This window comes from Nicrophorus vespilloides, unplaced genomic scaffold (assembly GCF_001412225.1).
Source record: "Nicrophorus vespilloides isolate i.1.1-1 unplaced genomic scaffold, Nicve_v1.0, whole genome shotgun sequence".
NCBI classification, from domain to species: domain Eukaryota; kingdom Metazoa; phylum Arthropoda; class Insecta; order Coleoptera; family Silphidae; genus Nicrophorus; species Nicrophorus vespilloides.
The window spans coordinates 16,642-44,314 of NW_017100057.1; the positions used below are offsets into that span (position 1 = coordinate 16,642).

At 37.9% G+C, this 27,673-nt stretch overlaps 3 protein-coding genes across 6 annotated transcripts in view; 2 read left to right on the forward strand and 1 right to left on the reverse strand.

Moving 5' to 3' along the window:
* The first annotated feature begins 516 nt into the window (after positions 1–516).
* LOC108566741 (transcription initiation factor TFIID subunit 2) lies at positions 517–4,853 on the forward strand. The gene is made up of 10 exons (XM_017926766.1): positions 517–665; positions 732–786; positions 842–1,005; positions 1,069–1,285; positions 1,343–2,484; positions 2,544–2,783; positions 2,864–3,113; positions 3,262–3,799; positions 3,860–4,079; positions 4,133–4,853. Exons 1-10 carry the CDS (start codon positions 622–624, stop codon positions 4,773–4,775), a joined length of 3,513 nt encoding a protein of 1,170 aa, XP_017782255.1. The 5' UTR covers positions 517–621; the 3' UTR covers positions 4,776–4,853.
* Positions 4,854–5,035: 182 nt separating this feature from the next.
* Positions 5,036–7,126, forward strand: LOC108566744 (WD repeat-containing protein 5-like). Of its 2 annotated transcripts, none has more exons than XM_017926770.1 (7): positions 5,036–5,295; positions 5,355–5,569; positions 5,627–5,816; positions 5,874–6,075; positions 6,136–6,240; positions 6,291–6,383; positions 6,461–7,126. In XM_017926770.1, the coding sequence occupies exons 1-7, from the start codon at positions 5,216–5,218 to the stop codon at positions 6,587–6,589; spliced, it is 1,014 nt and encodes a 337-aa protein (XP_017782259.1). In that variant the 5' UTR covers positions 5,036–5,215; the 3' UTR covers positions 6,590–7,126. The 2 variants fall into 2 exon arrangements, with proteins under 2 accessions (XP_017782259.1, XP_017782260.1); XM_017926771.1 differs by having other exon boundaries at positions 6,157–6,240.
* A 689-nt stretch (positions 7,127–7,815) lies between these two features.
* LOC108566742 (protein phosphatase Slingshot) overlaps positions 7,816–27,673 on the reverse strand; it is a 20,735-nt gene continuing 877 nt past the window's right edge. Inside the window, exons 2-6 of one of the 3 annotated variants that reach the window (XM_017926769.1) lie at positions 24,457–24,616; positions 17,619–17,794; positions 13,985–14,050; positions 10,186–10,650; positions 7,816–10,115 (exon numbers count right to left, since the gene is read on the reverse strand). In XM_017926769.1, the coding sequence (XP_017782258.1) occupies positions 7,856–10,115; positions 10,186–10,650; positions 13,985–14,050; positions 17,619–17,794; positions 24,457–24,495 (3,006 nt within the window). In that variant the 5' untranslated portion in view covers positions 24,496–24,616 and the 3' untranslated portion in view covers positions 7,816–7,855. Of the gene's footprint in view, positions 10,116–10,185; positions 10,651–11,001; positions 11,258–13,984; positions 14,051–16,409; positions 16,744–17,618; positions 17,795–24,456; positions 24,617–27,673 lie in introns of those variants that run through there. The other 2 variants (XM_017926767.1, XM_017926768.1) reach the window with 2 other exon arrangements.

The following is a 27,673-nucleotide window of genomic DNA, read 5'->3' on the forward strand; positions in this document are numbered from 1 at the left end:
ATCATTTGTACTTTCATAAATATTTACTTAAATAAAACATTACACTATATTCGTACAAGTTTCTACTTTAAATCTAGTTATAAAATCATACTTACGCCTAGCTTTAAGTATAGTTTTTTTTTTAAAGAAATAGACTTTCAAACTATATGGAAGTTTTCAAAAAGTTTTTTTTTTAACAGTTTTAATTATTATGCTTGACTGTAATAAGAAAATAGCAATTATTAATTAAAGTTTAATTAACTTTTCAAATTCGGCATATTAAATCCTATAAAAATATTAAGATAATTAGATTTTTTGTATAAAAGAGTTAATTATTAATTAATACTTACAAAAGTAATGTTTCTTCTAAAGCTTTATAATGATAATATAATTGGTACTATTTTTAAAGTCCACTTATTCAGTACTAATTCCTATTAGATAATTAAATCAGATAATAATTAATGATAGGCAATCATGCTTTACTTAGGAGTAGGTTTGGTGGCATATAAGTTTAATTGTTTTTGGCGTGAAGTTAGCGCATTGTTTGTTCATCTTGTGTTTCGCTCGGTTTCAATACAAAAACAAATGTAAAGGTTAGAAATGTATTGTCGTTGAAATAAGTTAAGATAAATTCTCATCAAGATGAGGAAGGAACGAACGGCGGATAATTGCAGACCGTACAAACTATAAGTATCCAATTTTCGTTGCGTTAAGAACATATTTGTTAATTTTCATTTTTCTTCCCCCATTACAGCCCATCAAATACTTAGTTTGACTGGTATCAGTTTTGAAAGGAAAAGTATAATAGTAAGTGGCTGTTATTGGCCGAGATGGATAAAACTTGTAATTGCTGTAATTTTAGGGTTTTGTTGAATTAACAGTAGTACCATTGCGTGATAGCCTTAGACACATCAAACTGAATGCAAAACAGTGTCGGATCTACAGAGTTAGTTTGAATGAAACTTATGAAGCTCACTTCCAATACTTTGATCCATTCTTAGATATATGCCAAGGTGATGCGAATACGTGAGTTAATTGTTTTCGTTGTAATGTAATTGATTTAATTGAAAAAAAAATGGTTGTGTGTAGTCGAGCGTTGGAATCTTTCAATACACATCATTTAGCGGCTGCATTGAAAGTTGATCCAGATAATAGTGCTGGAGAACTTGTGGTGACTATACCAAGTGAGGCTGCCCATCTGATTGCTGAAGGTACAGCGTTGAGGGTGGGTATTGAATTTTCTTTGGAACAGCCTCAAGGTGGTATTCACTTTGTTGTACATCCAGGAGATGGAACACCAGCTGAGGTAATCAATTGATCAAGTGATGTCGATGGAAATGTAAAAATGTAATTGTTTTTAAAGAGGGGTGTGCATTTGTACACTTATGGACATCAGAATTCTTCGAGACTCTGGTTTCCTTGTGTGGATAGTTACGCCGAGCCTTGTACCTGGAAGCTGGAGTTCACTGTCGACGAAAATATGACTGCGGTGTCTAATGGTGACTTGACCGAGGTCGTCTTCACGCCGGACATGAGAAGGAAAACGTTTCATTATTCGCTAACTATACCCACTTGTGCTCCAAACATATCACTCGCTGTGGGACCGTTCGAGATCTACGTTGATCCTTACATGCATGAGGTTACACATTTTTGTTTGCCTCAGTTGCTGCCGTTGCTTAAGACGACGACCACTTTCATGCACGAAGCGTTCGAATTTTATGAAGAAACTTTAGCGAATCGTTACCCCTATTCATGTTACAAGCAAGTATTTGTGGATGAGGTTGACGAGGATTACGCGTCTTACGCAACTATGAGCATCTTGAACACTAATCTTCTTCATTCAGCTGTTATCATCGATCAAGTTTACGCGACGCGGAGGGCGATGGCTCAGGCCATAGCTGAGCAGTTTTTCGGATGCTTCATTTCCATGCAGAATTGGTCGGACATGTGGCTGCCCAAAGGTATAAGCCAGTATCTTTGCGGGTTATACGCGAAGAAATGCTTTGGTAACAACGAATACCGAGACTTCGTACGGACAACTTTGATGGAAGTTGTCAAGTATGAAGAGGAATTTGGTGGCATAGTTTTAGATCCAAGTCAACCTCCAGCGCCGCTCCCGTCTTCGGGCAGCGCACCCGGCAGCAGCAGCCACGCTCAGCAAGTCGAGACTAACTTCTACTTCTCTATCAAGAACCTGCACACGATGTCACCCACGTACATCGAGGTGCTGCACAAGAAGTCTCTGCTGGTGATGCGAATGCTCGAACACAGAATTGGTTTAGAGCTGCTCTTGCAAGTCTTCAACAAGCAACTTTCTTTGGCGTCGAATGCGTCCGGTCAGAAAATCGGGAGCGGCCTGTGGGGTCACATGTTGATCAGCACCAACGTTTTTTCGAAAGCAATTTTTACTGTGACAGGCAAAGATATGAAGGTGTTCATTGACCAATGGGTAAGAACGGGCGGCCACGCCAAGTTCCACCTTACATCTGTATTCAATCGAAAAAGGTAAAACCTCTTTATTACAAAACAAAATCATTCATTTTATATACATATCTATTATATAGAAATACGATTGAATTGGAGATCAGACAAGACGCGACGACACAGATCGGCATTAAAAAGTACGTGGGTCCACTGCTGGTTACTTTGCAGGAACTCGACGGTACTTTCAAGCATAACTTGCAAATCGAGAACACTGTAGTTAAATCTGACATCACATGCCACTCGAAGAGCAGAAGAAACAAGAAAAAGAAGATTCCGCTTTGTACCGGTGAAGAAGTCGACATGGACTTGAGCGCTATGGAGTAAGACTTTCCAAAATATTCACATAATTTGTAATTATCATCAACACAAAACTTATCAACTCTTCAATTTTCTTATGCAGCGATTCTCCGGTACTTTGGATAAGACTCGATCCAGAAATGACGCTTTTGCGTTCAGTCGTTATCGAGCAACCAGATTACCAGTGGCAATACCAATTGCGTCATGAGCGTGATGTCACTGCCCAAATGGAGGCGATTTTGGCTTTGGAGCGTTACCCTACGCCTGCCACCAGATTAGCACTCACTGACACCATAGAGAACGAGCAGTGTTTCTTTAAAGTTCGCTGCAAAGCCGCACATTGCCTAACAAAAGTAATTAACCACAAATCTATTCAAGATATATTTGAAATTTCAAATCAAATAATCAATAACGTATTTAGGTTCCTGATTATGAATTTCAGAAATATCTTTCGTTAACTTAGTAATTCAATTACTAACACTTTAAGCTATAACATTCTAGGTAGCAAACGCTATGATCACTTGGGCTGGGCCACCGGCAATGCTCGCCATATTCCGTAAATTGTTCGGCTCTTTCGCAGCGCCGCACATCATCCGGCAAAATTCCTTCCAGAACTTCCAGCACTACTTCATCCAGAAGACCATCCCCGTAGCTATGGCCGGTCTTCGGAACGTCCACGGCATTTGTCCGCCGGAGGTGATTCGTTTTCTTCTCGATTTGTTCAAATACAACGACAACACGAAGAACCGGTATTCGGACAACTATTACAGAGCGTGTCTGGTGGAGGCGCTCGGCTGCACCGTTACACCTGTCGTAGCACTTCAGAAGGGGAACATCACATTCGAAAGTCTCAGCACCGATACTAAACTGGTGCTGGAGGAAATTACACGCATTTTGAATCTGGAGAAGTCGCTGCCCTGCTACAAGTATACTGTGACTGTGGCCTGTCTGAAGGCCATCAGGAAGTTGCAGAAGTTTGGACATTTGCCGAGCAGTCCAACGCTTTTCAAAAGCTATGCGGCGTACGGACTATTTATTGGTAACACGTTTACATTCGTACAATCGATCATTATTATTTTTTTCTCTGTTTGCACTTTAGATGTTAGATTGGCCGCATTGGAATGTCTGGTTGATTTCGTTAGAGTGGACGGCAAATGGCAGGATCTGCAGAACATCTTGGATTTGGTAGAAAACGATCCCGATCCTGGTCTGAGACACAAACTTGTCAAACTGCTCATAATGAATCCACCGTTCGACAGAGCTCATCGACACAGATTGGATGTTCCTGATTTGGTCGATCGCATTTGGATGAACATCAAGTAAAATCTTGTTCGTTTTTAAATAGTTCTTAAATTAATTAAATTTATTTTAGCGGAATGTTATCGCACGACACTAGGCTTCGCTGCGATTTAGTCGATCTCTATTACAAACTGTACGGAAGCAGAAGACCGTTTTGCGTGCCTGTAGCTGAGCTAGCTGGTCTTCTAAAGCCGCAGAAGGAAGAGGACAGGAGGAAGAGTCACTTCAACGAGAAGCGAACGATGTCGCCTCTTCCGCCTCCACCGAAACATCATCAACCTGATCCCATCCCAGAGGAGATGGAAATGGACATCGCGAAGGAACCCGCCATCAAGGAGGAAGATCTTTTCTCCGCCGAACCTAAAATGGAGTTCTTCAAATCCGTCAAGCAGGAATACTATTCCGATAATTCGGTATCGCTGCCTGGTCTTATGGGACAAGGAGGTCCGGTTGGATTCGAACCCGGCATGTTCAAGAAGGAGGACGGCGGCAGCAAACACAAATCCGCCGATCCCACTAAAGTCAAGAAGAAGAAGAAGGACAAGAAGAAACACAAGCATAAGCACAAACACAAGCACGAGCATAAGCACAAGGAGAAGAAGGAGAAGGACAAGGATCCCAACAAAATCAAGGTTAAAGAGGAAGAGACTTTGAGCTCGGTCAGCTCAACGCCAAGCCCGACTCCGCATTCTCTCAGTAGCGCGGAAATATTATAAAGATTTTCATTACTGTTTCTTAAACTATGTACATAATTTCGTTTCAATTTTGTCTGTCGGTGTTGCTTCGTTTCGCAATTACCGTATTTTTGTATTTTCTATTAATATAATCTTTTTAAACAATGTTTTACATTGTCTTCGCGTTGTATCGATTTTCTCAATTTGTAGCGTTTATCATCATTTTATTGTAGTAAGCAATCAAAACTGAGTAATTATTAAAATGTATATACAATTTATATAATTAATAACCGATATTTTCGATTAAACAGTTACATTTACTATATATTCTATAAAATTAGTTGTTTGTTACAAAAGCTCACTGTATTTAATTCTGAAATGGTACAGGTGTCACGTAATGATAGACGTGATGATTTCGTGAGCATCCGTCAGAGCAATGTCAAAATTTTAGTATTTCTTGAGGAAAATTCAAAATTCTCAGTATGACGACGACCGCAGGGTACAAAGCGGCCTACGTCCAAGAACAGCTCAACGTCCAGGGCCCATGGAAAGTGAAGATATTGTAAAGACTAATATTATTCACATCAATTTCAACTGATCATCACCAATATTCGATTCCAGCGAATGCCCCGATGAAGTCACCTTCGTCCACTACACGGAACTGCACGAATACCTTATGGCCGGCTTCGCCGACGGCATGGTTAGGGCTTTCAAAGACAACAAATGCATGATCGAGCTGAAGGATAAGGATATCAACAATCAAATAAAGGTCACATGCATCCGGCATCGTCCCGTCTCCAAGAACTACCCCATCACGAATATAATGATCACGACATGTTATAAAAATCTATATGAGAGAACGTGTTTGGATTTAAAGCTTTTGGTTATTGCAGATTCATCCGGTTTGATCAAGGGTTGGAATTATAACTTTCAAGAGTGCGCTTTCACTCTGCAGGAGCAGAGGAAGACGTGCGGCGTTTACTATCATCCGAAGCTCGCTAAATTCATAACCGTCGGGGACAACAAGAAGATTTACATGTACGACGAGGATAGTAAGCGTCAGGAGAGGGTTCTATCTGCTTCGTAAATTTTATCGAAACATTCGGAAGTTGATTTATTTATAGGATTAATTTATTGCAGCGATGATATGAATGCAACTGATGGTCACAGAGACACCGTAACTACGGCTTGTTTCCATCCAAGACAAGTTAACGAGATCATCTCAGGTGGTATGGATGGTACCATCCAGTTCTGGGACACCAGACAACCTCATGCCATCAGGAATATCCAAGGTATTACTATCGTCGGTGATGGTTTATACTTCAGTCCGAACGCCACAGAGGTAGACTACCATAATTTGCTTTACTCGAAAATCGAGATTACAACGATTAATTAATTCTAGTTTATAACATGTGGCTATCAGAAGGACAAACCATTGAGGCTGTGGGATTATCGGAACGGGAAGGAAATTAAAATCATCGAGACGGACAAATACAAGAATATTCCGGTTAGTTATTCAACCTAATACTTCGACGATAACACTCTTTTACTTCGCAGCTTACGTGCGGCAAGTATATTACAAAAACACACGTGATTTGCGGTGGCGGAGAGCCCAATTTCATTAGGATTGTCGACATGACCAAGTACGAGGTGCGCATCTTAATTACACTCAATTTCACTTACCTCGTGTTTAAGGAAAACGTCTTTAATTGTTAAGATTGTTTCAGAATGTTGCGCTCACCGCAGGAATGTTCAAAGCACCGACGAACATCACCTTAGGACCTTTGGATGGAACGAACATTCCGAAATACGTGTTCGCCGCCGGAAGGAGAATATACGAGATGAAACCGAAATGATGAGTTTCGAGGAGGATGAAAGGGACGAGAAAGAATGTACTCTTCAGTACGTACACATCAAATTCGTGTGTCTGGAGTGTGTGCTTGTGTTTGCATCATATTCTTTATTTATCTTTACTTTTTTTTATACAATCGAAAAGAAAAGAAAAAAAGTATTTTAATTTTAATTTTTGCTCCATTAATACAGCTCTTGTTTATTCCTTTTCTGCTTATTTTTCTTTTTAATTACTTTGTTTTATACACTATAGTACAAAAATTCTTATTATCTATCACACGTAAGCAAGAAGATAGCATCTTTAGTTGAAGTAGAGAGAGTAGAGAAAGAGAGAGAAACAAAAATGTACAAGAGATAGTGGGTAAGATAGAAAAAAAAAATAATAATGGAGAGAAAAATCGTGTCAACATCCCTTAAGGATTGTTAAAAAAAATAATTAAATGAAACAGCCAAGATCTGTCGGTTTCTGCTGTCGTCCGAGATTTTCATTGCAGTCTCTCGGCCCTCCAGATCTTCGTTTTCTTTTTTGCGAAGGAAGAGAAGAGAAGTTCTCAGCGGATAAGATTTCCTTATTTTAATTACTTAAATTCTGTTTGTTTTGTACATTAAACATCGAAGCCGAACAAAAATCATTCTCATTATATAGGTTGTTGTCTCATTTATTATTACTTTTTTTTTGTTTGTTCATTAATTGTTTGTTCCTTGAAAAAAACACCAATCATAATATAGAGATAATCGAAATTTGTATTTACATGTAAAAAGGAAAGTGATTTCACGTTCTTCGTTAAATTTTCATGAGCGTACCCTCACGATCGACTAGATTTTTACTTCTTTTGTTTGTTTGTTGTTGCTTAGTTTGTTTTCTCTTTCTTCTTGTACACATTATAGAAACGAAATTATAAATTACATACAAAAAAAAAACATAATAATTATAATAATACACGAGAAAAAAAAATAAGAACAATACATTTAAGGGGGTGTAGGTGATGATGCATATGTTTTTTATTCAATTAATTTCGATATGTTATTACTAAAGAGAAAATAATAATAATAAAAAAAAGAGAGAGAGAAGGGAAATTAATTGAAAAAGTATCTGAAGGCGCAAACAAATTATATGCGTAATATGCGAGAGAGAAAGACACATTCTGTTTGTTTTTGCTTTTTTTAATACTTTCACGATTTGCATTTAAATTTTTGTGGCCCTGCGTGTTGTTTGTTTCATTTTGTTGAAAATAAAAATTTAGTCACAGCCTTTTTGAAGAATTTGAGCACTACATGGTATTGTAGACAGGGTTGTTCTTTGCGTTGATGTTTATCATCGCCAATGGGTGAGTTTTGCCGTACTGCTGCTGCTTCTTGGTGACCGCCTTGGCGAAAGCGACGACGTTCGGAGACGGTGATTTGACGACCGGAGCCATCGGCGGTCTCTTCACGGCGCCGTCTATGCTCTTGTCGAACGTCGAGATTAGAGGCGTCGTATATTTCGTGGTCTTGTACGTCTTCACATTGATCTGGTTGTCCGGATGATTCTGGAACTTGCCGAGCAACTCCTGAAAGTTCTTCTCCTCTCTCAGATCGGACGAAGATATCGCCTTGTCGCTGCTGTTCGTCAGACCGGCGCTAGGTGATGAAGGTAGACTGTTCATTTTGTTCTTCCTCTCCTCTTCGGCGTTGTTCCTGTTCATCTGGTTCACGCGCTCGAACTCCAGTTTGCGGTTTTTCACTATTCCCGTCTTGGGTTCCAGGTCCAGTGGGTCGTCCCTTTTGTTCATGTCTCTATGCATGTTCTCTAAGTAAGTCTTGTGCTGTTTAACCGATGAACACTGAGCTGTGCATATGATTTTAGGACTGATGTCGGAGACGGACCGCGAGATGGCCGAGTCGTCCTTGGCCAGCAGATCCATCGAGGAGGACCTCTCCGGAGCGCTCATGGAGAGCCGCGCCTCCGGGTCTTCTTTCCTAGCTATGGCACTTGTTACGATGTTCACACCGACGGAGGATCCCTCGATGAGAACGGTGTTGAGGGCTTCTACGGGGAACTCCTGCAGCGTCTCGTTGGAGGTCTTCAGTTTACCAGCCGCATCGCTGCTCTCCTCGAGCTTCTGCTTCGTCCGTCTCACCGTCCCCGGATACAGGGGCATCTCCTTGTCGAAGCCGAACATTCTGCCATCATTGCTGAGATCATTTTTCACTGCGCGCATATCGTACGAACTCCACGAACTGTTCCGAGACATCCGGGTGTCCCCTGAGCCCCAGCTGCTGTGCCTGGAGGGAGCCTCACGTGTTTCCCCTTGAAACCCCAGGACGACGGCACTGTCCACGGAGCTCCAAGAGCTCTGACGCGAAGGACACTCGCGTTGATCCTCCGACGTTTCGCTCACAGGAATTATGGTAACTCGCTGCTGCCTTCTTTCCTCTCTGTCGAAGACACGATCCACCTGGTTCGAGAACGGATCGCCGTCCTTGCCCGACCTCCTTCCTCGCAGCCGCACTTCAGGAACTGTACTACCCACTACCACTGTCTGTATAGTTTCTTCATCACTAGCACTAGTTTTTAAATCACAGTTATTAATAATTGTACCATTATCGCCATCATCGTCCTTGCCGGAGACTTTGCTCTCCCCCGGGTCCCACGGTTCCAGTTTTCTGCCTGCGTCCGCTTTGCTGCATTCGAACTGCGGCAGAAGATTCAACACCAGCTTCTTCTTGTCCCTCTTTCTCGCCTCCAACTCGGTCACTCGATCCTTCACCGATGCCAGGCTGCTCTCGTTCTCGATGTGCATGATCTGGTTCGGAGATACACTGTAAGACTCGCCGTTATCACATGGCAGGAGAACGTTCCTTGCTAGGTCCTTCAGCAGCACCGCTTTCTTCGGAGTCGATCTCAAGGATTCGCGAGAGGACGAAGAGTTCTGGTTGAGGTTCTCCATAGAGCGGAACGGACTCGTTTTAATCTCGTTCACTATGGCATTAGTATCGGCGTTATCCGGTGACCAAGACTTCGGTCGTGCCCCCAGTCTGCACAGATCCTGACCGGACATTGCCATCCTCGAACCGTTCTCGTTCGCCTGCACAATCGGCGTCGGCTCGCTTCCAGCCAAGATGCGATTGTTCTTCGCCACCAAACCGGGCGACTTCAGATTCGTCTCCGACTTTGACCTCTGCAGCTTCTCTTTGTTCTTCATGGCATCCAGGATACCCTGGTACGTTTCCAGTTGAGACAGGAAGTTGGTGTTCGGCTTGATGCAGCTCCTCTTGTCCTTCACGTACTCCATGGCCTTGTCAAATTTCAAATTGTAGGCCTTCATCGCGTACGCTATCACCACCGAAGCAGACCTGCTAACACCCATCTTGCAGTGCACCAACACCTTGGATCCCTTCTTCCTGGCCTTTGATATATATTTGAAGGTGTCGTCCCAGTATTTAAGCAAGTCCGTCTTCTCGTCATCGTAAACGCGAATGTTCAGGTAGTCGAAGGTGCCGGGGAAGAAATTGTCAATTTCACGAGTCACGTTCAGAATGTGTCCAACTCTGCAGAGATAAAACAACAACAACAAAACGTTAGCTTCACATCCTTTCAGAAGATGTCTTCAATACTCACCCATTGCGCTGCAGCTCCTCGTAATTAGAGGCGTTCCATTCGGAGCCCAGATAGACGTGATCGAAAATTTCAGTGGGCGCGTCCATCTGTCCTAAGATGGTCAGCATCTCCTGATCGATGAAACTCTTGAACTCCCCGAGGTCCATGTTCAAGTCCTCCTCTAGCCTGCTTCTGATGTGTTTGCTGGTGACCTCGTCCAGGTCCACGCTCATCATGATCTCCTTCAGAGTCGATCTGATCACCCTCTTCGTATCCTCGCGTTCTGTCGGCTTCGTTCGCACCGAATCCGGCGACGGAGGCCGTCGCGACTCCAGATTATCCATCGCGTTCCATTCGTTGAGGCAGGATCTTTCGGATTTGATCCGATCCTCATAGTAGCCCACCCACGAATGGGTCAGGCCGCCTTGGAAGTAGTTCTGTTCGCGCGCCTTGGAACTCACTTTATGCAAAGTCTGCAGAGCTGACCTAAAGCAAAAAACAAAGACACCGTGGTACGATCAAAACAGGAGCAGAGAGAAAGCAATCGACAATAAAATGCACGTAAAAAAACAACAACAACTACATCATTCAAGGTTCGACGCGATTTTGCAATGTCTCAATTGTTTGAACAATCAGAGGAGGAGGTCCACATTTCGCATCCGCATTTATTCTTCCATAGTCAGTTTCTTAGTACTATGATTTTCAATGTATGACCAATATCTCTTTACAATAGTTACGAATAATTATTTTACTTAAATAAAAATAAGTAGTTGAAGTAAAAATATAATAGTTGATGTTAAAAAAAAGTAAATTAACTAATACGTATATATGAATTACCTATCAGAGTCCCACTTTCGTAAAGAGCATCTCCTATTCACAACCATTGCAGGTCGTTCGCTTTACACGAAGAACCGAAAAGTTGAGCGAATTACGGAAATCGAGTTCTCAAACACACACTTAAATCCCGATCGGTTCGATCCTCCTGAACGGACAAAGAGTGTTTCGTGCGTTTCACAATATGTTAATACACGTTGTTTTGTCATGTGATGCATATGCATCATGCATGGGAGAGCAACTTTTCCCGACTGGTCTCAATCAAAACGAAAGAGAGACACAGACCTGACCATCTTATCGGCCTCCTCAAATACACCAACACCCAGAGACCTCCATACATACACACACAAACACATATACAGAAAACGAACGGCGGCTCTTAATTAGGTATGGAGCGAGCGTAAGAGCACCGACGAAAATAGAAAAACTCTCTCGAACGCGCAAAAGAATCGAAAAATTTTCTGACAATGCCCGAAACATTAATAAACACTTCTTCCATCGAAAACTGTTATGAACTTGTTGCGCGCATAACAAGCTGAGGAATGAAACGATTATCTTTGATGCAGTTCGGATTTTAATCCGCACCGGACACCGTCACTCGCAATACTGAACAATCCAAACGATTGTGCAAATTTTAATGAGAAGGAAGAAAAGAGGAGAACAGAAAAATATCAAATGGTATGTAATAGAGTAGATGAAGGAGTGGGTAACGAAAACAACAGTGTCCTGCCTTCGGAGAACGGCTTCCATATTCGGACATTTACCGGTCGAGGCTGTGGCAAGGAAAGACAAGCAATGAACAAGAAAAAAAAAATGGTAATGAAGACGATAGACGATATTCAACCCTCTTAAGAAAAGAAAAGATACCACCCCCAAAAACCATTCTCAGCAGAGCAAGATGAATTGGGAGAGGGAATTGTGGCGTGAACCATAAATAATAGATCTGAATCTTTCAGTTTCAGAGCAATTTCCATTTTGAAAGGATCCCAAACCACCGAAATCCTCCTGTTTTCATAGCGCACAAATTTATTCGCATTATAAATGAGTTACAGTTTTATTTATTTTTTCTCATTACGTGAATCTAGTATTCGTTCCCAATCTATAATTACTGAGAATATGAATGGAAAATCAAAGTCTCTGATTAATAACATTCTTAATTGCGAACTGATTTACTCAATGTAATATAAAAATTGGATGAAATAAAGAAAGAAAAAAATGCTCTTCTGACGACGATCGTTTGTAAAAGAAGGCAAAGCACGAAACATGGCCAAATATAGTAAGAGGTATGCGTGTGTATGTACGATACCGTGTCGACTCTGTTTTACGTCAGTCTTTCCTTCGCGGGACACCGACGAGGACGATGGAAATACGACAAAGGCGAATCCGCAAATCCAAAGACGACGATGATGACGCCGTTAACGGAAGCATCATCTGTAATGGCATCAATAATAATAATAACAATATGGGCAAAGAGGAAACGCGGCGCATCGTGCGCTACCGTCCCAGGGCCCGGACGCGCAATGTCTATAATAAGAAAAGGCGTCGCGACGCCCCCCATTCGCACTGCGTGTGTATATGTATGTACGTATATATACACACACGCACATGTGTGTACGTTTGTGCATGTGCTAGAAGAAGATAGATTGAGTGAGCGAGAGAGAAGAGACGAGAGAGCTGTCGGCGTCTCCATTTAAGGACCTGAATGGGAGGATTTTTGGAAAACGCGACAAAACCTTCTTGATTTTTCGCGCAAAATCCTAAAATCGCACTTTCTATTTTGACCAATACACACACACGCACTACGACTATATGCTATAAATGGTGGCACGTCGAATATTCCCCCGTATTCACGATCAACCGATTCTATTCTTACCTTTCGCATTTTCGAGTCAAGGTAAAATTGCAGAATTCGTTGGAAACGTCGGAGGAGGCGCAATTTGGAGCGAACCGCGAATCGAACTTAAATTCTATATGCAACTGCTTCAACATCATATCTTCCTTCCTTCGAGTAGACCGAGAATAGTTTTACGATTATATGCGTAATTTGTTCGTCCCAAGAACGCACAATCGAAATGGGTCAAGTGTGGACTAAACAGCGTTCAATTAGAAGACGAAATTTACGAGGCAATAAAGAAAAAAAAATACACGCGCACGCAGTTTACGATTCAAATATTTACCACGACCCAGACGTAACAACAATTTGCTAGAAATCAATCATTTTTTACTTCTTCAGCGCAAAGAAAATCTATATCTCAAATAAGTTACGTAATTAATATTTTATATGAAAACCAGCAGTTCCAGAATTTATCTCATTTACCAAGTTACTGTATTGTTTATATCGAACAGATTGCAATGTTGTTTCAAACTTCGCGACAATCCAACAATGCGAACGAACCCGGTCTGCGCCAGACGGAAAAGCCGTTTGTTCCGAATGCGAGTAGACTAGATTACATATCGCAAATATGCTAGACCTCGCATTTGTATTGAGAACATCAAAAGTTGCGAACTTAACATCAAAGGCAGGAAAGTTCGCAAAGTTTCTTGATCCGGTGGTATTAAGTACTTCATAACATAAACACGCATCCATAAACAACTATTTACACAGCAATCCATCTAAAAACTTTCAGAACCCATATCAATCTTTAATAACATCTTAAAAGTTAAATTAAATGATTATATAACGTTTTTGATGCAAACACCACTGATAAATGAATGTCTTAATCTAATTCCCAAGCTGGGAATAGTCTATGGACCAAAACTATGCCATTAGTGAGCAATCGCAAACGTAATTCGCGGAATTCGAATCGCGCTCACCGAAATTGAATTTCATGCAATCATCCCGGGATGCGGGAAGCTCGAAAACTGTATTCCCGTCACTTCGCAGGAATATCTGATTCTCGCATATTAGTGTACGAGTGCGACAGCAAACAGATCTCATTAAGAAAAATTAAAGTATGTAATGGGTTTTTTCCCCAAATGCACTTACCACATGGCCTGAACAGAAACTGGCTTGAATATGTGATGACGCCCACACACGCTCACGCCGAAACCACTGAAATTCAGAAAAAGAAAAAAACAAGATAATTAAATTAAAAAATAATTAACAATGTTACACACATATAATTAATGCAAGTAATTAATTGCTGAAGCTAATTTCAACTGTGATTTTCTTCATTCATTATTGTAAAATCTACTTTAGACAAAAGTTGCGTTCAAACCTAAATATAGGATTGCAAAGTTGGCTGTTAGTTAAAAATAAAATTTTCTATTTAAGAAAAGAATAAATCGAAATTGCGATACGGAAATTATATAATGCCCGGCTCCAAGAATAAGTCGAGCTTACGCAACCATAGTTTAACGGTGCGGATCGTGCAAAGTCGTGGTAACCTCCCGACACCTCTAATAACGATCCTTTGATTGGTCTTTCTCGTTGTTGGTGCTCGCTCCTAAGATCAATAGTTTCTGGAAAAAAAGAAGAGACACAAATCGTTCTCGCGCTTGGCACGAACGCGCAAACCGTGCGATGATGTTGTTAGCGATTTTCGACGAAAATCGACGAAACAAACCTTTCCGAAAATTTATTTATAAACCAAACAGAAACGAAAGAGTTAACTGCATGTTGTGTGTATGTGTTTGTTTTTAGTTTCTGTATATACTGTATATATATATATTCATAATACGGCCTCAGACAGCGTGACGCGACACGAGCGCGGATATTTCATTCGTCCTCAGTCTCCTTCTTCTCGTTGAAGACGGAGAGAAAGACAGACTTCGTCTCCTTCGTCTTCGCAACCTCCTTTTTCCGAGCACACGGAGGCGGTAATTGCCGTCTGCAGGATACAAAACGGCAGGCGAAAAAAATAAATAAAAAATAAAATAGAAGGATATGTAAAACGTGGAGAGGGCCGAGATTCAAGCTCATTGAAAGGACGACGACGTCGGTCGCAGCAATCTTCGAGGATAGTCAAGGAGTCTGGAGAGATAAGCAAAAAGTACATTTTTTCACACTCCCAGAGGAACGCAGCTGAAAATCCCGAAGGACAACATGTGAAGATTTAGAAAGAAAGGAGTCTATTTGCGAATCTTAATTAACATTTAAAGTTTTATTTTAATGAAAAACTTTAAATTATTAATTCCAATTTCAATTAGTAATTAGAAACAAACTGAAACTTCTTTGTTTGCTGACAATGACTCTTCGGATGACAATGGAAACTTAAAATCTAATGCTAATACTTATTGTTGAATTTCGCTAACTTGGTGAAGTGGTTCAAGTTATACCAAATATGGTTAACAATTGAAAGAAACGCCAATTCGTAATGAAGGTCAAGCATAAAATATCAACTTCAAAAACTTTAACATTATATTACGTACATTAAAATATTTGGAATCTTCATTGAACTATGATTAATGCAAATATTAAATTTATAACTTTAAGCTTTATTACAAAGATTTGTAGATTTCCTTATATGCTTAGTATTACGTTTGATTTGGAAGAAATTTCCATTAAAAAATACGCTTTTAAAATTCTATTTATACATTTTGTTATTGGATTGGGTTGTTTGTTAAAGCTTTGGCGTTCAAAATTTATTGACTTATTTTTACTTAAAACATTGAATCTCCAAAGGTGATCTAAACTAAATTACCTTCATAATTGATTATTGTTTACGTTTAACTTTATTTATAAAAAAAAATAAACTCAATTGAATTCGATACGTATTCTGCAATAATCTTACCCCAATTGACATACATGTGAAGATTTAGAAAGAAAGGAATCTATTTGCGAATCTTAATTAACATTTAAAGTTTTATTTTAAACCAAAACTTTAAATTGTTAATTCCAATTTCAATTAGTAATTAGAAACAAAGTGAAGCTTCTTTGTTTGATGAAAAAGGAAACTTAAAATCTAATGCTAATACTTATTGTTGAATTTCGCTAACTTGGTGAAGTGGTTCAAGTTATACCAAATATGGTTAACAATTGGAAGAAACGCCAATTCGTAATGAAGGTCAAGCATAAAATATCAACTTCAAAAACTTTAACATTATATTACGTACATTAAAATATTTGGAATCTTCATTGAACTATGATTAATGCAAATATTAAATTTATAACTTTAAGCTTTAATACAAAGATTTGAAGATTTCCTTATATGCTTAATATTACGTTTGATTTGAAGAAATTTCCATTAAAAAATACGCTTTTCAAATTCTATTTATACATTTTGTTATTGGGTTGTTTGTTAAAGCTTTGGCGTTCAAAATGTATTGACTTATTTTTACTTAAAACATTGAATCTTCAAAGGTGATCTAAACTAAATTACCTTCATAATTGATTAATGTTTACATTTAACTTTATTTATAAAAAAAAAGAAACTCAATTGAATTCGATACGTATTCTGCAATAATCTTACCCCAATTGCTCGAGGAACATCTGAAGCCTCTTCAGATACTTCAAACTGAAGACGTAATAGAGCGCATCGAGGAACAGAGCGGTAAGAAAATCGTGTCTCTTCATATTTGCTGGCACACACCGTGGACGGCACTAAAAAGCCGCAACTTTATAACGCGTCTTTTATCATCGAATTCGCGCCTCGCTCGTGGCACGCATGCACCGAAAACTCTAATCACTCCGCCACCAAGTACAAAGCTTTATTTTAAAGCCAAGGTTGGAATAAAGTGAAATAGAAGTTGAAAAATCCAAACGAAACGCGCAAAACAAATAACGCAGCAAACTACGCCGCATCGGAGAGGCATCTAACAGTGGAGGAAATGTATTTTCGGGAAACCGAAATAAATAAATGGAAAAAAATAAAGAAGAGGAGAGCGCTCTCTCTCTCTGTTTTTATTTCACTTATTCCTGAAAACGTCTGAAACGGAGCGCGCGTGCACGCAAATTTAGAAAATGCGCAAATTTTCTGCGCGAACAAGACTTAACAATTTTACTTCGATCAGGAAGAAGTAAATTCGAAAAAAAAAAAAGTGTTGCATAAGAATTACAGGTGACATTGACCCAATGCGCGATTTCGCTAATTACTAGTTTGCCATTGTAATGGGAATTCCGATAAACGAAAAAAATTTTACTTTCAAATTAAACGAAGTTGAATTTGTAAACAACGTTGTAGAATGCGCGTGATTCATGGAATTTTAAGGTACAATTGTTGTTTTTTTTTAGTAAACTATGTTGAAGCAATTGCTGACTCTTAAAGTGTTGGATAAACAAAACGATGCTTCTCGACGTATTTAAAAGATGGTAATTATAAAACCTACGCGGAGAAAATAGTGTAAAGTCAGTGTTTATAAGGCTAAACTAAATACGTTTTTCGTTCGGACGCTAATCGAAAATGGCACATTTCATAATTGCATCTCGAGCATCTTCTTTGCTTTGCACGAAGTTTTAATTGAAGAGTGCTTGCAAAGGCAAGATTTTCTGCTGAACGTGTGTGTCTTAGGTGCAATCCTCTTGATTACATTCATCTCTAATTATAAACCGTCCCGATGTAATGAACGGAAAGCACTCACTCTCACTCACTCACTCTCTGCATTTACCACAGGGTAGTTGGGTTTATCTTCGGCAGTTGAAATTAGTTCTGCAATTGCATTACGTAGGTTGCTTAACTCACCCGTCGCCATCCAGAGTGATGGAGGTGTCTGCAAGGACTTTCAGGACGAGACCGACGGTGGTCTGCTCGTTGCAGTCTATGCCTAATAAGCAGGATTCCTCGCCTCTCGCGCCCGTCCTGGACACGACCACCAAGTAACGGGTTCGCACAGGATGAACGCTCTCCAATTTGACAGCCTGAAAAGAAGACAAAAACAAGAAATTAATAAATATGCATGCATCCAAAAACGACTATTCAATAACGGTATTTTATAGTAGTAAACAACACAGACACGGATTACCTCTATTTATACCTGCATGCATATTATCTGGAAGGATCTATATCTATATACTTGTTCGACGACGAAAGGTCACGACCCATCATCATTATTAGATTACTCCTTAAATATCAGCGATTTATATTACTTTTAGGAATCATCGCACAAAGAACACACTACAATTCCATCATTATTTTATGATAGTTTTAACTCATATTTTGTATTATCTAAATTCAATTGGATTCCATCTAGAATTGTTAACTCTCCCGGCACGAGGAGGCGAACAAGAAAAGCGTGTAGGAGAAGGATTCACAAATAACATCGATTCTTTTCCCTTCACCGTCTGGCATTTCGAAGACCCGAAAAGGTCATCCGATCATTATTATTTTTACTACCTAGGAAAAGAAAAAAAAACACTCTATACAATCGAATCCTTAAATTAAATTCAACCCTCAAATAAAATAATCAATTTATCTATAATAATTCATTGGGTTTTTAAATTGCTTTCATTTTTATTCATTTTTATATAAAGATTCAAGGATAACGCGAAAGGTTAATAGTATTTATTGTATTGGAATGTAGAGAAGGATATAATAATTTTTACTATGTTCTTCTCAAAACCAGATTTTTAATGCTTTTTCCTAGGGTTTCCCATATACTACAATACGAATACTAAATGAAGCAGGTGTCAGAAACAGAGGTAAAACCGGAACGACCAAAGTATATAAGTCTTGGTCTATTGATAGAGGCGTCCCATTATATAATGCTGCTCGCTTTCCGTTCCGCGTTTCATCTTCATTTAGGATCGGAGCATCCTTGATATTTCGAACGACGCAAACAAAACAATACGCAACACAATCACGTTTAATTTTAATGCAAACTAGGTCTCACCACTCCGTTCTTCATCTACCATTTGCATTTGATTGACGAAACGCGAGCAAACGCGAAACAATCCGCTCTGTTGCAATCTCATCAGAACCCAGAGCACGAACGAGGAAGGATTTTATGATGGAGACACCGAGTCTCGTCTTCTGCGAATGATGTCCCTTAATCCTACATACGTATTTGCTCGCATGATAAAAGTGGCAATCCACGTCGTGTTTTCCAATTGGAAATCTTCTCTTTACGACTCGAAATAGTATTCATCTTAATTTGGTGTAAGTAGATCGTGCATCTCGTACGTTTGTACCCACTTCCACCTGAACTTGATGAACTTACTCCGAACAAAAGGCTTCGAAATACAATACTTTCGATTTCAGTCATGACTTTTATGATTGACCTTAACTGAGCATGGAAAAGCTTCGCTTTCGTTTGTCAGCAGGTTCGCAATTCAAATTTTCTAAAATCACACACACACATACCAGACGGATGGATCCATCGTGCAGAACTAATAAGTATTACGAATCGTAGCGCTCAACAACAATTTCCATTTCGCAATAAGAAAACAACAACAAAAAAAAAAAAAGACAATGCACAAAGACGTGTCTTTTACCATCTACAAATTAGCGTTACGAACCTTCTTATGCAATCATCTGATTAACCAAATCATCGAGAAACTAAACAAATATCAATTTTGATCAGTTTCAACAAATTTCCTTCCACAAAGTATAACTTTGTTCTAAATATAATACTCAACACTGTGTTCCTAACACATTGATCGAGCGTCCACATAAATCATCCAACTTGTACATACTTTTGTTCTACTTAAACGAACACGTGGAATACAAAACACGCGATACAAAATACAATTTCAAACAACAAAAACTACAGAACTTTGCCAAAAACCTCAAGACCCGAAGGTGAACCGACATCCTGTTCACATCCATGTCGAAATTCGCCACGTCCTTTTTCCTTATTTTTTTTTTGTTTCTTCATCTTCTAGTTTGGTGTTAACGGACTAATGAGCTAAATGAGCGCACATTAACACAAAATAAACGCTAATTGCTCGGATATTAAAGCGCACAGTCTTCCAAGAATGTTCTCTTCTCCTGCACGTGTGCATTCATCATTTGGATAAATTGTGAAAATCAAAGATCATATTTAAATCAAAATTTAGCTATAAAAAATGTAGAGAAACATGAGAAAACTTTCCTCCTTTTTACACAATTTTATTTTTCCAAATTTTTGTTCTGTATTATTCAAATCCTTATAAAAGTACTTCTTTAATCATGCACGTGTGCATTCATCATTTGGATAAATTGTGAAAATCAAAGATCATATTTAAAGCACAATTTAGCTATAAATAATATAGAGAAACATGAGAAACCTTTCCTCCTTTTTACACAATTTCATTTTTCCAAATTTTTGTTCTGTATTATTCAAATGCTTATAAAAGCACTTTTTTAATCATGCACGTGTGCATTCATCATTTGGATAAATTGTGAAAATCAAAGATCATATTTAAAGCATAATTTAGCTATAAATAATATAGAGAAACATGAGAAACCTTTCCTCCTTTTTACACAATTTTATTTTTCCAAATTTTTGTTCTGTATTATTCAAATCCTTATAAAAGTACTTCTTTAATCATAAAAAAAACATCTTACTTATTTTTTTTTCATTATTCAACATTACCTACTATTAAGAAAACATTTAGCTTCAATTTTCATTAATTACTTCCAACAGTTTTAATCGTCGAAAGACAAAATTGAATTTAAAAATTGATGATTCCATTTGGAATCACTGGGCTGGAAAGGGTTAATAACTATTTGTAGTTAATTTTCCATGGATTTCTCTACTATTCCAGCATACAGATTAAGAGTCGTGGTAGTTGCTTGAGCTACAGTTAATCATGTTTTATAAGTGGGTGACCGAGCACAAGTGGAGACGTCATTTGGGTTACGCGCGTAATTCATCATTTTTTTTTTAATATGATGCGAGCGGTCAAACAAAGAATAAAATGCAGTTTAAGAAGGTGTTTATTCCCGGATGCTATAAAGTGCGAATACGATAAATTCAAGAGAGGAAATTTATTTCGACGGCCGTCGTGAGAGGCGTTCGCCGCCGCATTCAGCCATAAATTATCTATTAAGTAATAGACGATAAGTGTCCGAGGCGGATTGATACGTAATAAACAAACGGGAGGGAGTTTTGGCGAAGCGGAGAGTTCAAGAAACGCAGCCCCCAAAGTCTATTCATAGATCACTTTTTCCCATCATTCCAAATTCAAACGAAAACAAACGTACGTCAATCGTCGAGCATTGTTTGTGAGCAGATTTAAAAATAAAATAAAAGTCACAATTAAAATAAACGCGGCTTAATATATTTATATAAGATAACCCGGTTTAAACTAATTGCGATAATCAAGTTTTATATATACTTAATCGCAAAGAAAAACGCGCACCTACAAAGTAGATACCAATATTAATAAAATTTGCATACATCGCCTCGTGCAGATTTGCATATCGCCTCTTTAACCATACACACACATACACACAAACTTTTTGGTTGTATAAACTCGACGAAAACACAATGAACTCCAAATGGGTCAGACGATATCTACAAATCAATGAAGGGTACAACATTCGAGTTGAACTTGATATTGGATCATAGTAACAAACACACGATGCATGCATCCACAATAATACGAATAAAAAAAAAAGGTTGTTAGAAATCTTGATTTCCTGCCTGGAAAGACATAAATAATAGCAATAGCAGCAGCAACAACAACAAACAGAAAAAAAACTGCAACACACCTTCTTGTGACGAGTACCTCGAGAGATGACCTGAATCAGAGAACCGAGCCCATTTCCTTCTATGCTCAAAACTATGCTGATTGAAATATGATCAACGTATGCAAGCAGATTCATATGTGATGCAAAACATCAACAAACAAAATTTGGGCAAAAATTGATGAGCGAAACAGAAAACAAGTCATGGCTAATGTCATGGAAATTAAATGCAACTCCTAATAGTTATATTAACGGAACATTACCGAATGTATTGAATCCAAGGCTTTTTGCAGTTTGTAAATATACAGTTTTAACAATTGTAGAAATTGAAATTACATTCTTAAATTACGTAATAAATTAATATTTATAGTAAATTAATCTCACGTAATTGTTTCTTGAAATTTATGTATGGAGATTTTAATTAACAACGATGATGAGGTTAATTAATTACGAAATTAACTATCATAACTAAAGAATGAATCTCTTCCTCATTGTATAAATAATTTCTAATTTGATTTGAAAGGGATGAAAGTTCAAAATAAATACTGAATTCAGAGAGAGGTCTTGACAAAAATAAAAACTTGTCTATTCTGGTGAGCAAATAGGGACAAATCGCCTCGCGCGTTTTATTTCCATTATAGAAAGTTACAAACGCGCTCGGAAAACTTCTTGCTGTTTATTATTTCATTCGATCGTTCTTTTCTTCGCACTTCTTTATTATATTTCTCTCTGCTACAGTTCTCTTTCTTCGTTTTGAAATGTCAAGTTCGGGTCGACGTTAATTTATGCACAGGTGTACCGCAGGAGAGACACGTAATTGAAATGCAAGAAAATATGATACGAGAAATACTCGTTGAGCAATCTCGCAGGTTTACACAATTATCGAACTTTCAGGCGAGAGAATAAACGCAGCAGAAAACGGAGCAAGGTGCAACGAAAGAGAAACAATATTGCGGTCGTAGAGTTATGAAACAATTACAAATAATAATGCGTGTGGAAAGCGTCGAGCGAGTTTCTCCCGAAAAGTGTGGTAAGATCGAGGAAAGGATAATTTCATCAACGCGAAGAGAGCAACAAACAACAAACAAGAGAAAAAAGCTGGAGCGTTGCGCAACGTCTGAGTGAGGAGTATTTATAAGATGCGCGCCGACGACGACGAAACGCTTATCGTTCGGAAAATGTGGGATAATGGAACGAGGAAAGCCGCGAATAGAATGCGATTTTCGCAAGAGGTCGAGGAATCTTTGCGGGTAATAATAAGATGAATCAGTCAGAGAAGAAGAAAATTTGAGATTTGGGAAATTCCCAATAGGACCCAGCAGACTCTTTTGAGTCACCTCAAAACAATGTGTGCGATTCACGCAAATCCATATTTATTTAAAACGCAAATTAGTTTTAAGCCATTGTTCGCATTCTCAGAACGTCCAAATTATTCCGAAAGACGTCTCAAAGTTTGCCGCCATATCTTAAATACATTTTTCAGAAATGTTATCTTCTCAATTCAAATAAGTTTCTTCGAATCCTGAAAACAATCTGAACGTTTGATTACATTTACAAAACCATTAATAAATAAACTTAAAGTTCCAGTTTCAATTTATCTTTAGAGAAACAAGTTTCCAAAGTATTTTCTTGTGAACTTTTATGGACTCACAATTCATTACATTAATTAGAAATTGTGATGCTGTCCCAGAACACGTTTTTTCAATTAACAAAACTCGATTGCAGCAACAACTACATTAAAAAAAACTAATTTGAAGTTTACACGAGATTTTCAGCCTCCAAAAACAACGAACATAACTCACTCACATAGTTGTATAAATTTTGAATGTTTTTTCCTATGATATTGAACTTGGATTTGAATACGAAAATAAATGTCAAAAATAATAAAACAATAGCGATAAACCAAAAGCGAAGCGCCGGAAGCAGTTATTACGCAACGACGTCTGCGGAATGTCGAGACGTGGAAGACGGAAATCGAAATGCCTAGCACGACCTGCCACCGAAAACAAAATATATACATGTAAAAACATCCAATAACGTCAACATGGAAGCCCTCTGGGGCACGATAATATTTACGTTTTAGTATGCAGAAAAAAAACTGCTATATTTAGCTAGAGCATGATGATACAGAAACACCACAATCTTGACCCACTTGAGAACATCCTGGAAAAAAGCTCATCTTGCACAAAATCATTTTCTATATTTAATAAATTCCCAATACAAATACAATGAGATTACACAAGCATTGAGAAATCAAAAATTGGTAAAAATTCGAGGTGAGGTAATTGAGGTGAATTAATGACATTTAAAGGCATACGCGATGATGTTGTAATTGAAAAAAAAAAAAAGAGAAGATGAAACCGAAATTGCGTTTATTTACGATCCTGGCGCATCCATAAATTAGCGGAAAACCTTGAAATAACAAAAGAAAAAAATAATGCCGTGATAGATAATGATGAAGACCGGTGCTCCACGCCGCTTTCTCGCAAGTCAAAACAAATTAAGGCCGAGGAAGAACAAGACCAAGAAGAATAAAGCGCGCGTCTTAATTACAAACGTAAATGGCAAATGATTGCCACTCTCATATAGATACAGGCATATCATATAATTCTCATTCTTGTTGTTGTGTTTTTCTTTTGCATCTTTCGAGAGTGTATTTATAATTGCAGAATGCATAACTCAGTTCTTGGAGAAAACGAACGCAATTTTCTATTCTTCTCGCAAAGTTCAGGTCATAATCCTTAAAATGGTTATTATGCTATTATGAGGGGGGTTTCAAATGTGCATTATTCTGAATAAATTTGCTGTGGATGTGGAGGGTTTTCGAAGCCCTTGTGAAACATTTTCGCGATAAAGGGATCAGGGTCTCTTAAGCCTACCGAAGGGGAGGCTTCTAGTATAAATCACTCACCATTTTCAACGTCTCTTCCTGCCTCAGGAGGTAAAACATGGACTGCAGATGCTTCTGGATATTCGAACCGGCTCCGCTCCGTCTGCTGGATTTCTGGGCCTCGGATGTCGCCGGCAGCACCAACGCCGTGCCCTTTCCAGCGAAGTAGCATTCGCTGAGGCTGCAAACAAATAAAACAAGACTGTTGAAAAAAACAAGAAACAATAAAACAACAACAAGAGAATCAAACGATCTTCGCAAAGCAACGAATAATATAAACGGTACGCACAGCACGGGTCCTTCCTCAAATCCATCCTTGCACATGGCAGAAAACCCGAAAGAATCCTCGAAACCATAGACCATGCAGAACAAAACAGTCTCCTATTCAGAGACGGAACGAGAGCCGAAAGAGGAGGGAATCCGACCGTGTAGCCACCCGGTACAGAGAACAACTGACTCGGTATACCAAAATATAAATACAAAAAAAAAAAACGAGAAGAAGGTTGTACCTTGCGTTGGGTTCGGTTTTACCTTCGGGAAAGATAACCAGTAATTCTGGTGGTAGGGCAGGAAAAATGAGTGCGCAGAGGGAACAGACTGCGCAACGGGCGCAGATAACTTAAATCTTGCGGAAGATAAGAAGGGCGGCGCTCTTGAGTATTTGCTTTTAATCCACGAAACACTAGAAAAATCAGCAAACAACAGATTTTCTAGCAACTACGTGCCATGTTTGCATACTAGACTCCTCAAATATTTCCTTTGAATCTTTCCATCTCAATTATAACATCGAAATTTCATTTAGTTCATAATCAAACAACAATTTCTCATTTTATCAAAATGGAAATAAAACAATTTACAACTTTCGTTAATTTAAAAAAATCGTTACATGATTTATAAAAGAAATTCTTAATTTAATTTCAGCGAATTGTTCATATTTCGAAATATATATATATATAAAAATCATTACGCAATGAATCATTTGTTTGTCCATTAACAGTCAAAAATAGAGAGTTAAAATCCGAAGAGAAAACAAATTCGCGGTTTAACCTCAATTGCTTAAGCAAAAGTAATAATATTAAAAAAAAAAAAAGTCGATCGGTTTCTGAAGAGAACATTTTCCACGTCATTAACAAATTTAAATAAAAGAGAAACTAATTTTTATTTTAAATAATTCTTAAATTTCTTTGTTAAAATTGTTTAATTCTTCACTGATCGATTACAAAAAAGAAAATAACCATTAGTAAGTCATGAATCTTAATTGTTTGTTTCTGATGAACATTTTCACGTCATTAACAAATTTAAATAAAAGAGAAACTATTTTTTATTTAAATAAATCATTCATTTCTTTGTTAAAATTGTTTAATTCTTAAATGATCATCGATTACAAAAATGAAATAACCATTAGTAAGTCATGAATCTTTATTGTTTGTGAATGATTTTTGTTTTTTTAATTATAAATAAGTTGTATAATTTATACTAATATAAACTAATTGAATTATTTACAGAAATTAAGAAAAATTTAGTTAAATTTGTGTTCAAAGTGTATTTTAATAGGAATTACAGGAAATGAAATAAACATTGATTCAAAGGTATGCCAAGCTCTTTAAAAAGTAATATTCAGAAAGGGGAATAACTTTTGACGTTGTCTCTTGGACGCGAACGTAAAAAGCGTTTTAACGTCTTCCAGGAAAGTCGAAGAGGACGAAATTCTCGAAAACCTTCCTAAAATGGAAATTACAGTAGTTACCACATCCAATTTTATATTGAATATAGAATCAATTCAGTTTTATCGTAATGATTGGACAGATCAAATTGATGACAAAGGAAAAGAATAGTTTGACCTATAAAATCTGATCAGCGTAATTGCAGAGATGAGGAGTAGACGAATGTGGGTGAAAAAATGGCTTTATTTGCCATCATTAATCTGGTCTCCATCATGGGTGAAGTGGCTTCGATTGATGGATGGATGCTGCGACCGTTATTAAAATAAACGGCCTCTCTCCTTCTCTATCTCTCTCGCAAATTGCTAATATTTAACAAGAGTTTCTTCGGTTGCCTCTTCTTTTCCAACCTTCCGTCATCGAATCAAGGACAGAGACGACTTGTGGAACCGTGTCACATATATATAAATTGTAAACATCCTGCATATGAATGATGCGCGCAAAAAGACCAAGTCTTTTCTAATCAAAACAAAAATGATATTTACGATGCCACAAGTACTGAAAAAAAGGATACACTTTGATCGAAAATTTTCGAAATGGAACAGGTAGAACAGGTAAGTGGAAGATGGAGTATCCTCAGACCAAAAGAGAACAACAACAAAAAAAAACATGAGGGCAGGTAGAGTTGTGGTGAAGTCTCGACAAGAACGCACTCGTCTGGTAATTAACATCTGAAATACTAATTCAATTGGTGCATTCAGTTAACATCGATAATTTCCTCCATTGACCTTCACAAAAGAACAACGAAGATAATCTGACGCTAATCAAAACGTATTTATATAATAAACGCGATTTATTTAATCTGCAAAACTTAATTTAAACTTTAATTGGAACTTCAGCACACATATTATTAACGACAAAATATTTCATTCTACAATCTGATTAAAGCCTACAATTAAAATTGGAAATAATCATCGCTGTTTATCTTCATGATTTAGTGTGCTATAATCTGATAAGTACATTAAATTGTATTTGAATGAAACTGGAAAAGAGCATTACTTACATATCTAATGTGTTAGTTTATGAAAGTGTGACCTTTCGACCTCCACGTTCAAAACAAATAGTTAATAAATTTTCCGACGAGAATAATATTAATAATAATGCAAATAGACGACTCGAAAATTCTGGTACTAGAGGTTACAGCAACGCTCGGTTAATGTTAATTAAATCAATAGGTTAAATGGAAGAAAGGTCATTTTGGAATTATCCTGTAATTTGAATAAAATAATATTAAAACCTATTTGCATCTTTATCAAAATACTTAAACGATTTGTTTTAAAACTTCTTTATGTTTTTGCTACAGAATCAATAATATTGAGACAATGAATTAACGAGAACAGAAGATGATGAACACAAACAAATTCGGATTTATCCTGTAATTTGAATAAAATAATATTAAAACTTATTTACATCTTTATCAAAATACTTAAACGATTTATTTGAAAACTTCTTTATGTATTTGCTAGAGAATCAACAATATTGAGACAATGAATTAACGAGAACAGAAGTTGATGAAC

Excerpts from the sequence above, each read along its gene's own strand:
- LOC108566741 (XM_017926766.1), top strand. The coding sequence starts at position 622 with ATGAGGAAGGAACGAACGGCGGATAATTGCAGACCGTACAAACT. Across the intron at positions 1,286-1,342 it reads GAGATGGAACACCAGCTGAG|AGGGGTGTGCATTTGTACAC; the intron begins GTAATCAATTGA and ends TTGTTTTTAAAG. Across the intron at positions 3,114-3,261 it reads CCGCACATTGCCTAACAAAA|GTAGCAAACGCTATGATCAC; the intron begins GTAATTAACCAC and ends ATAACATTCTAG.
- LOC108566744 (XM_017926770.1), top strand. The coding sequence starts at position 5,216 with ATGACGACGACCGCAGGGTACAAAGCGGCCTACGTCCAAGAACAGCTC. Across the intron at positions 5,296-5,354 it reads CCATGGAAAGTGAAGATATT|CGAATGCCCCGATGAAGTCA; the intron begins GTAAAGACTAAT and ends ATTCGATTCCAG. Across the intron at positions 5,570-5,626 it reads GAATATAATGATCACGACAT|ATTCATCCGGTTTGATCAAG; the intron begins GTTATAAAAATC and ends TGGTTATTGCAG.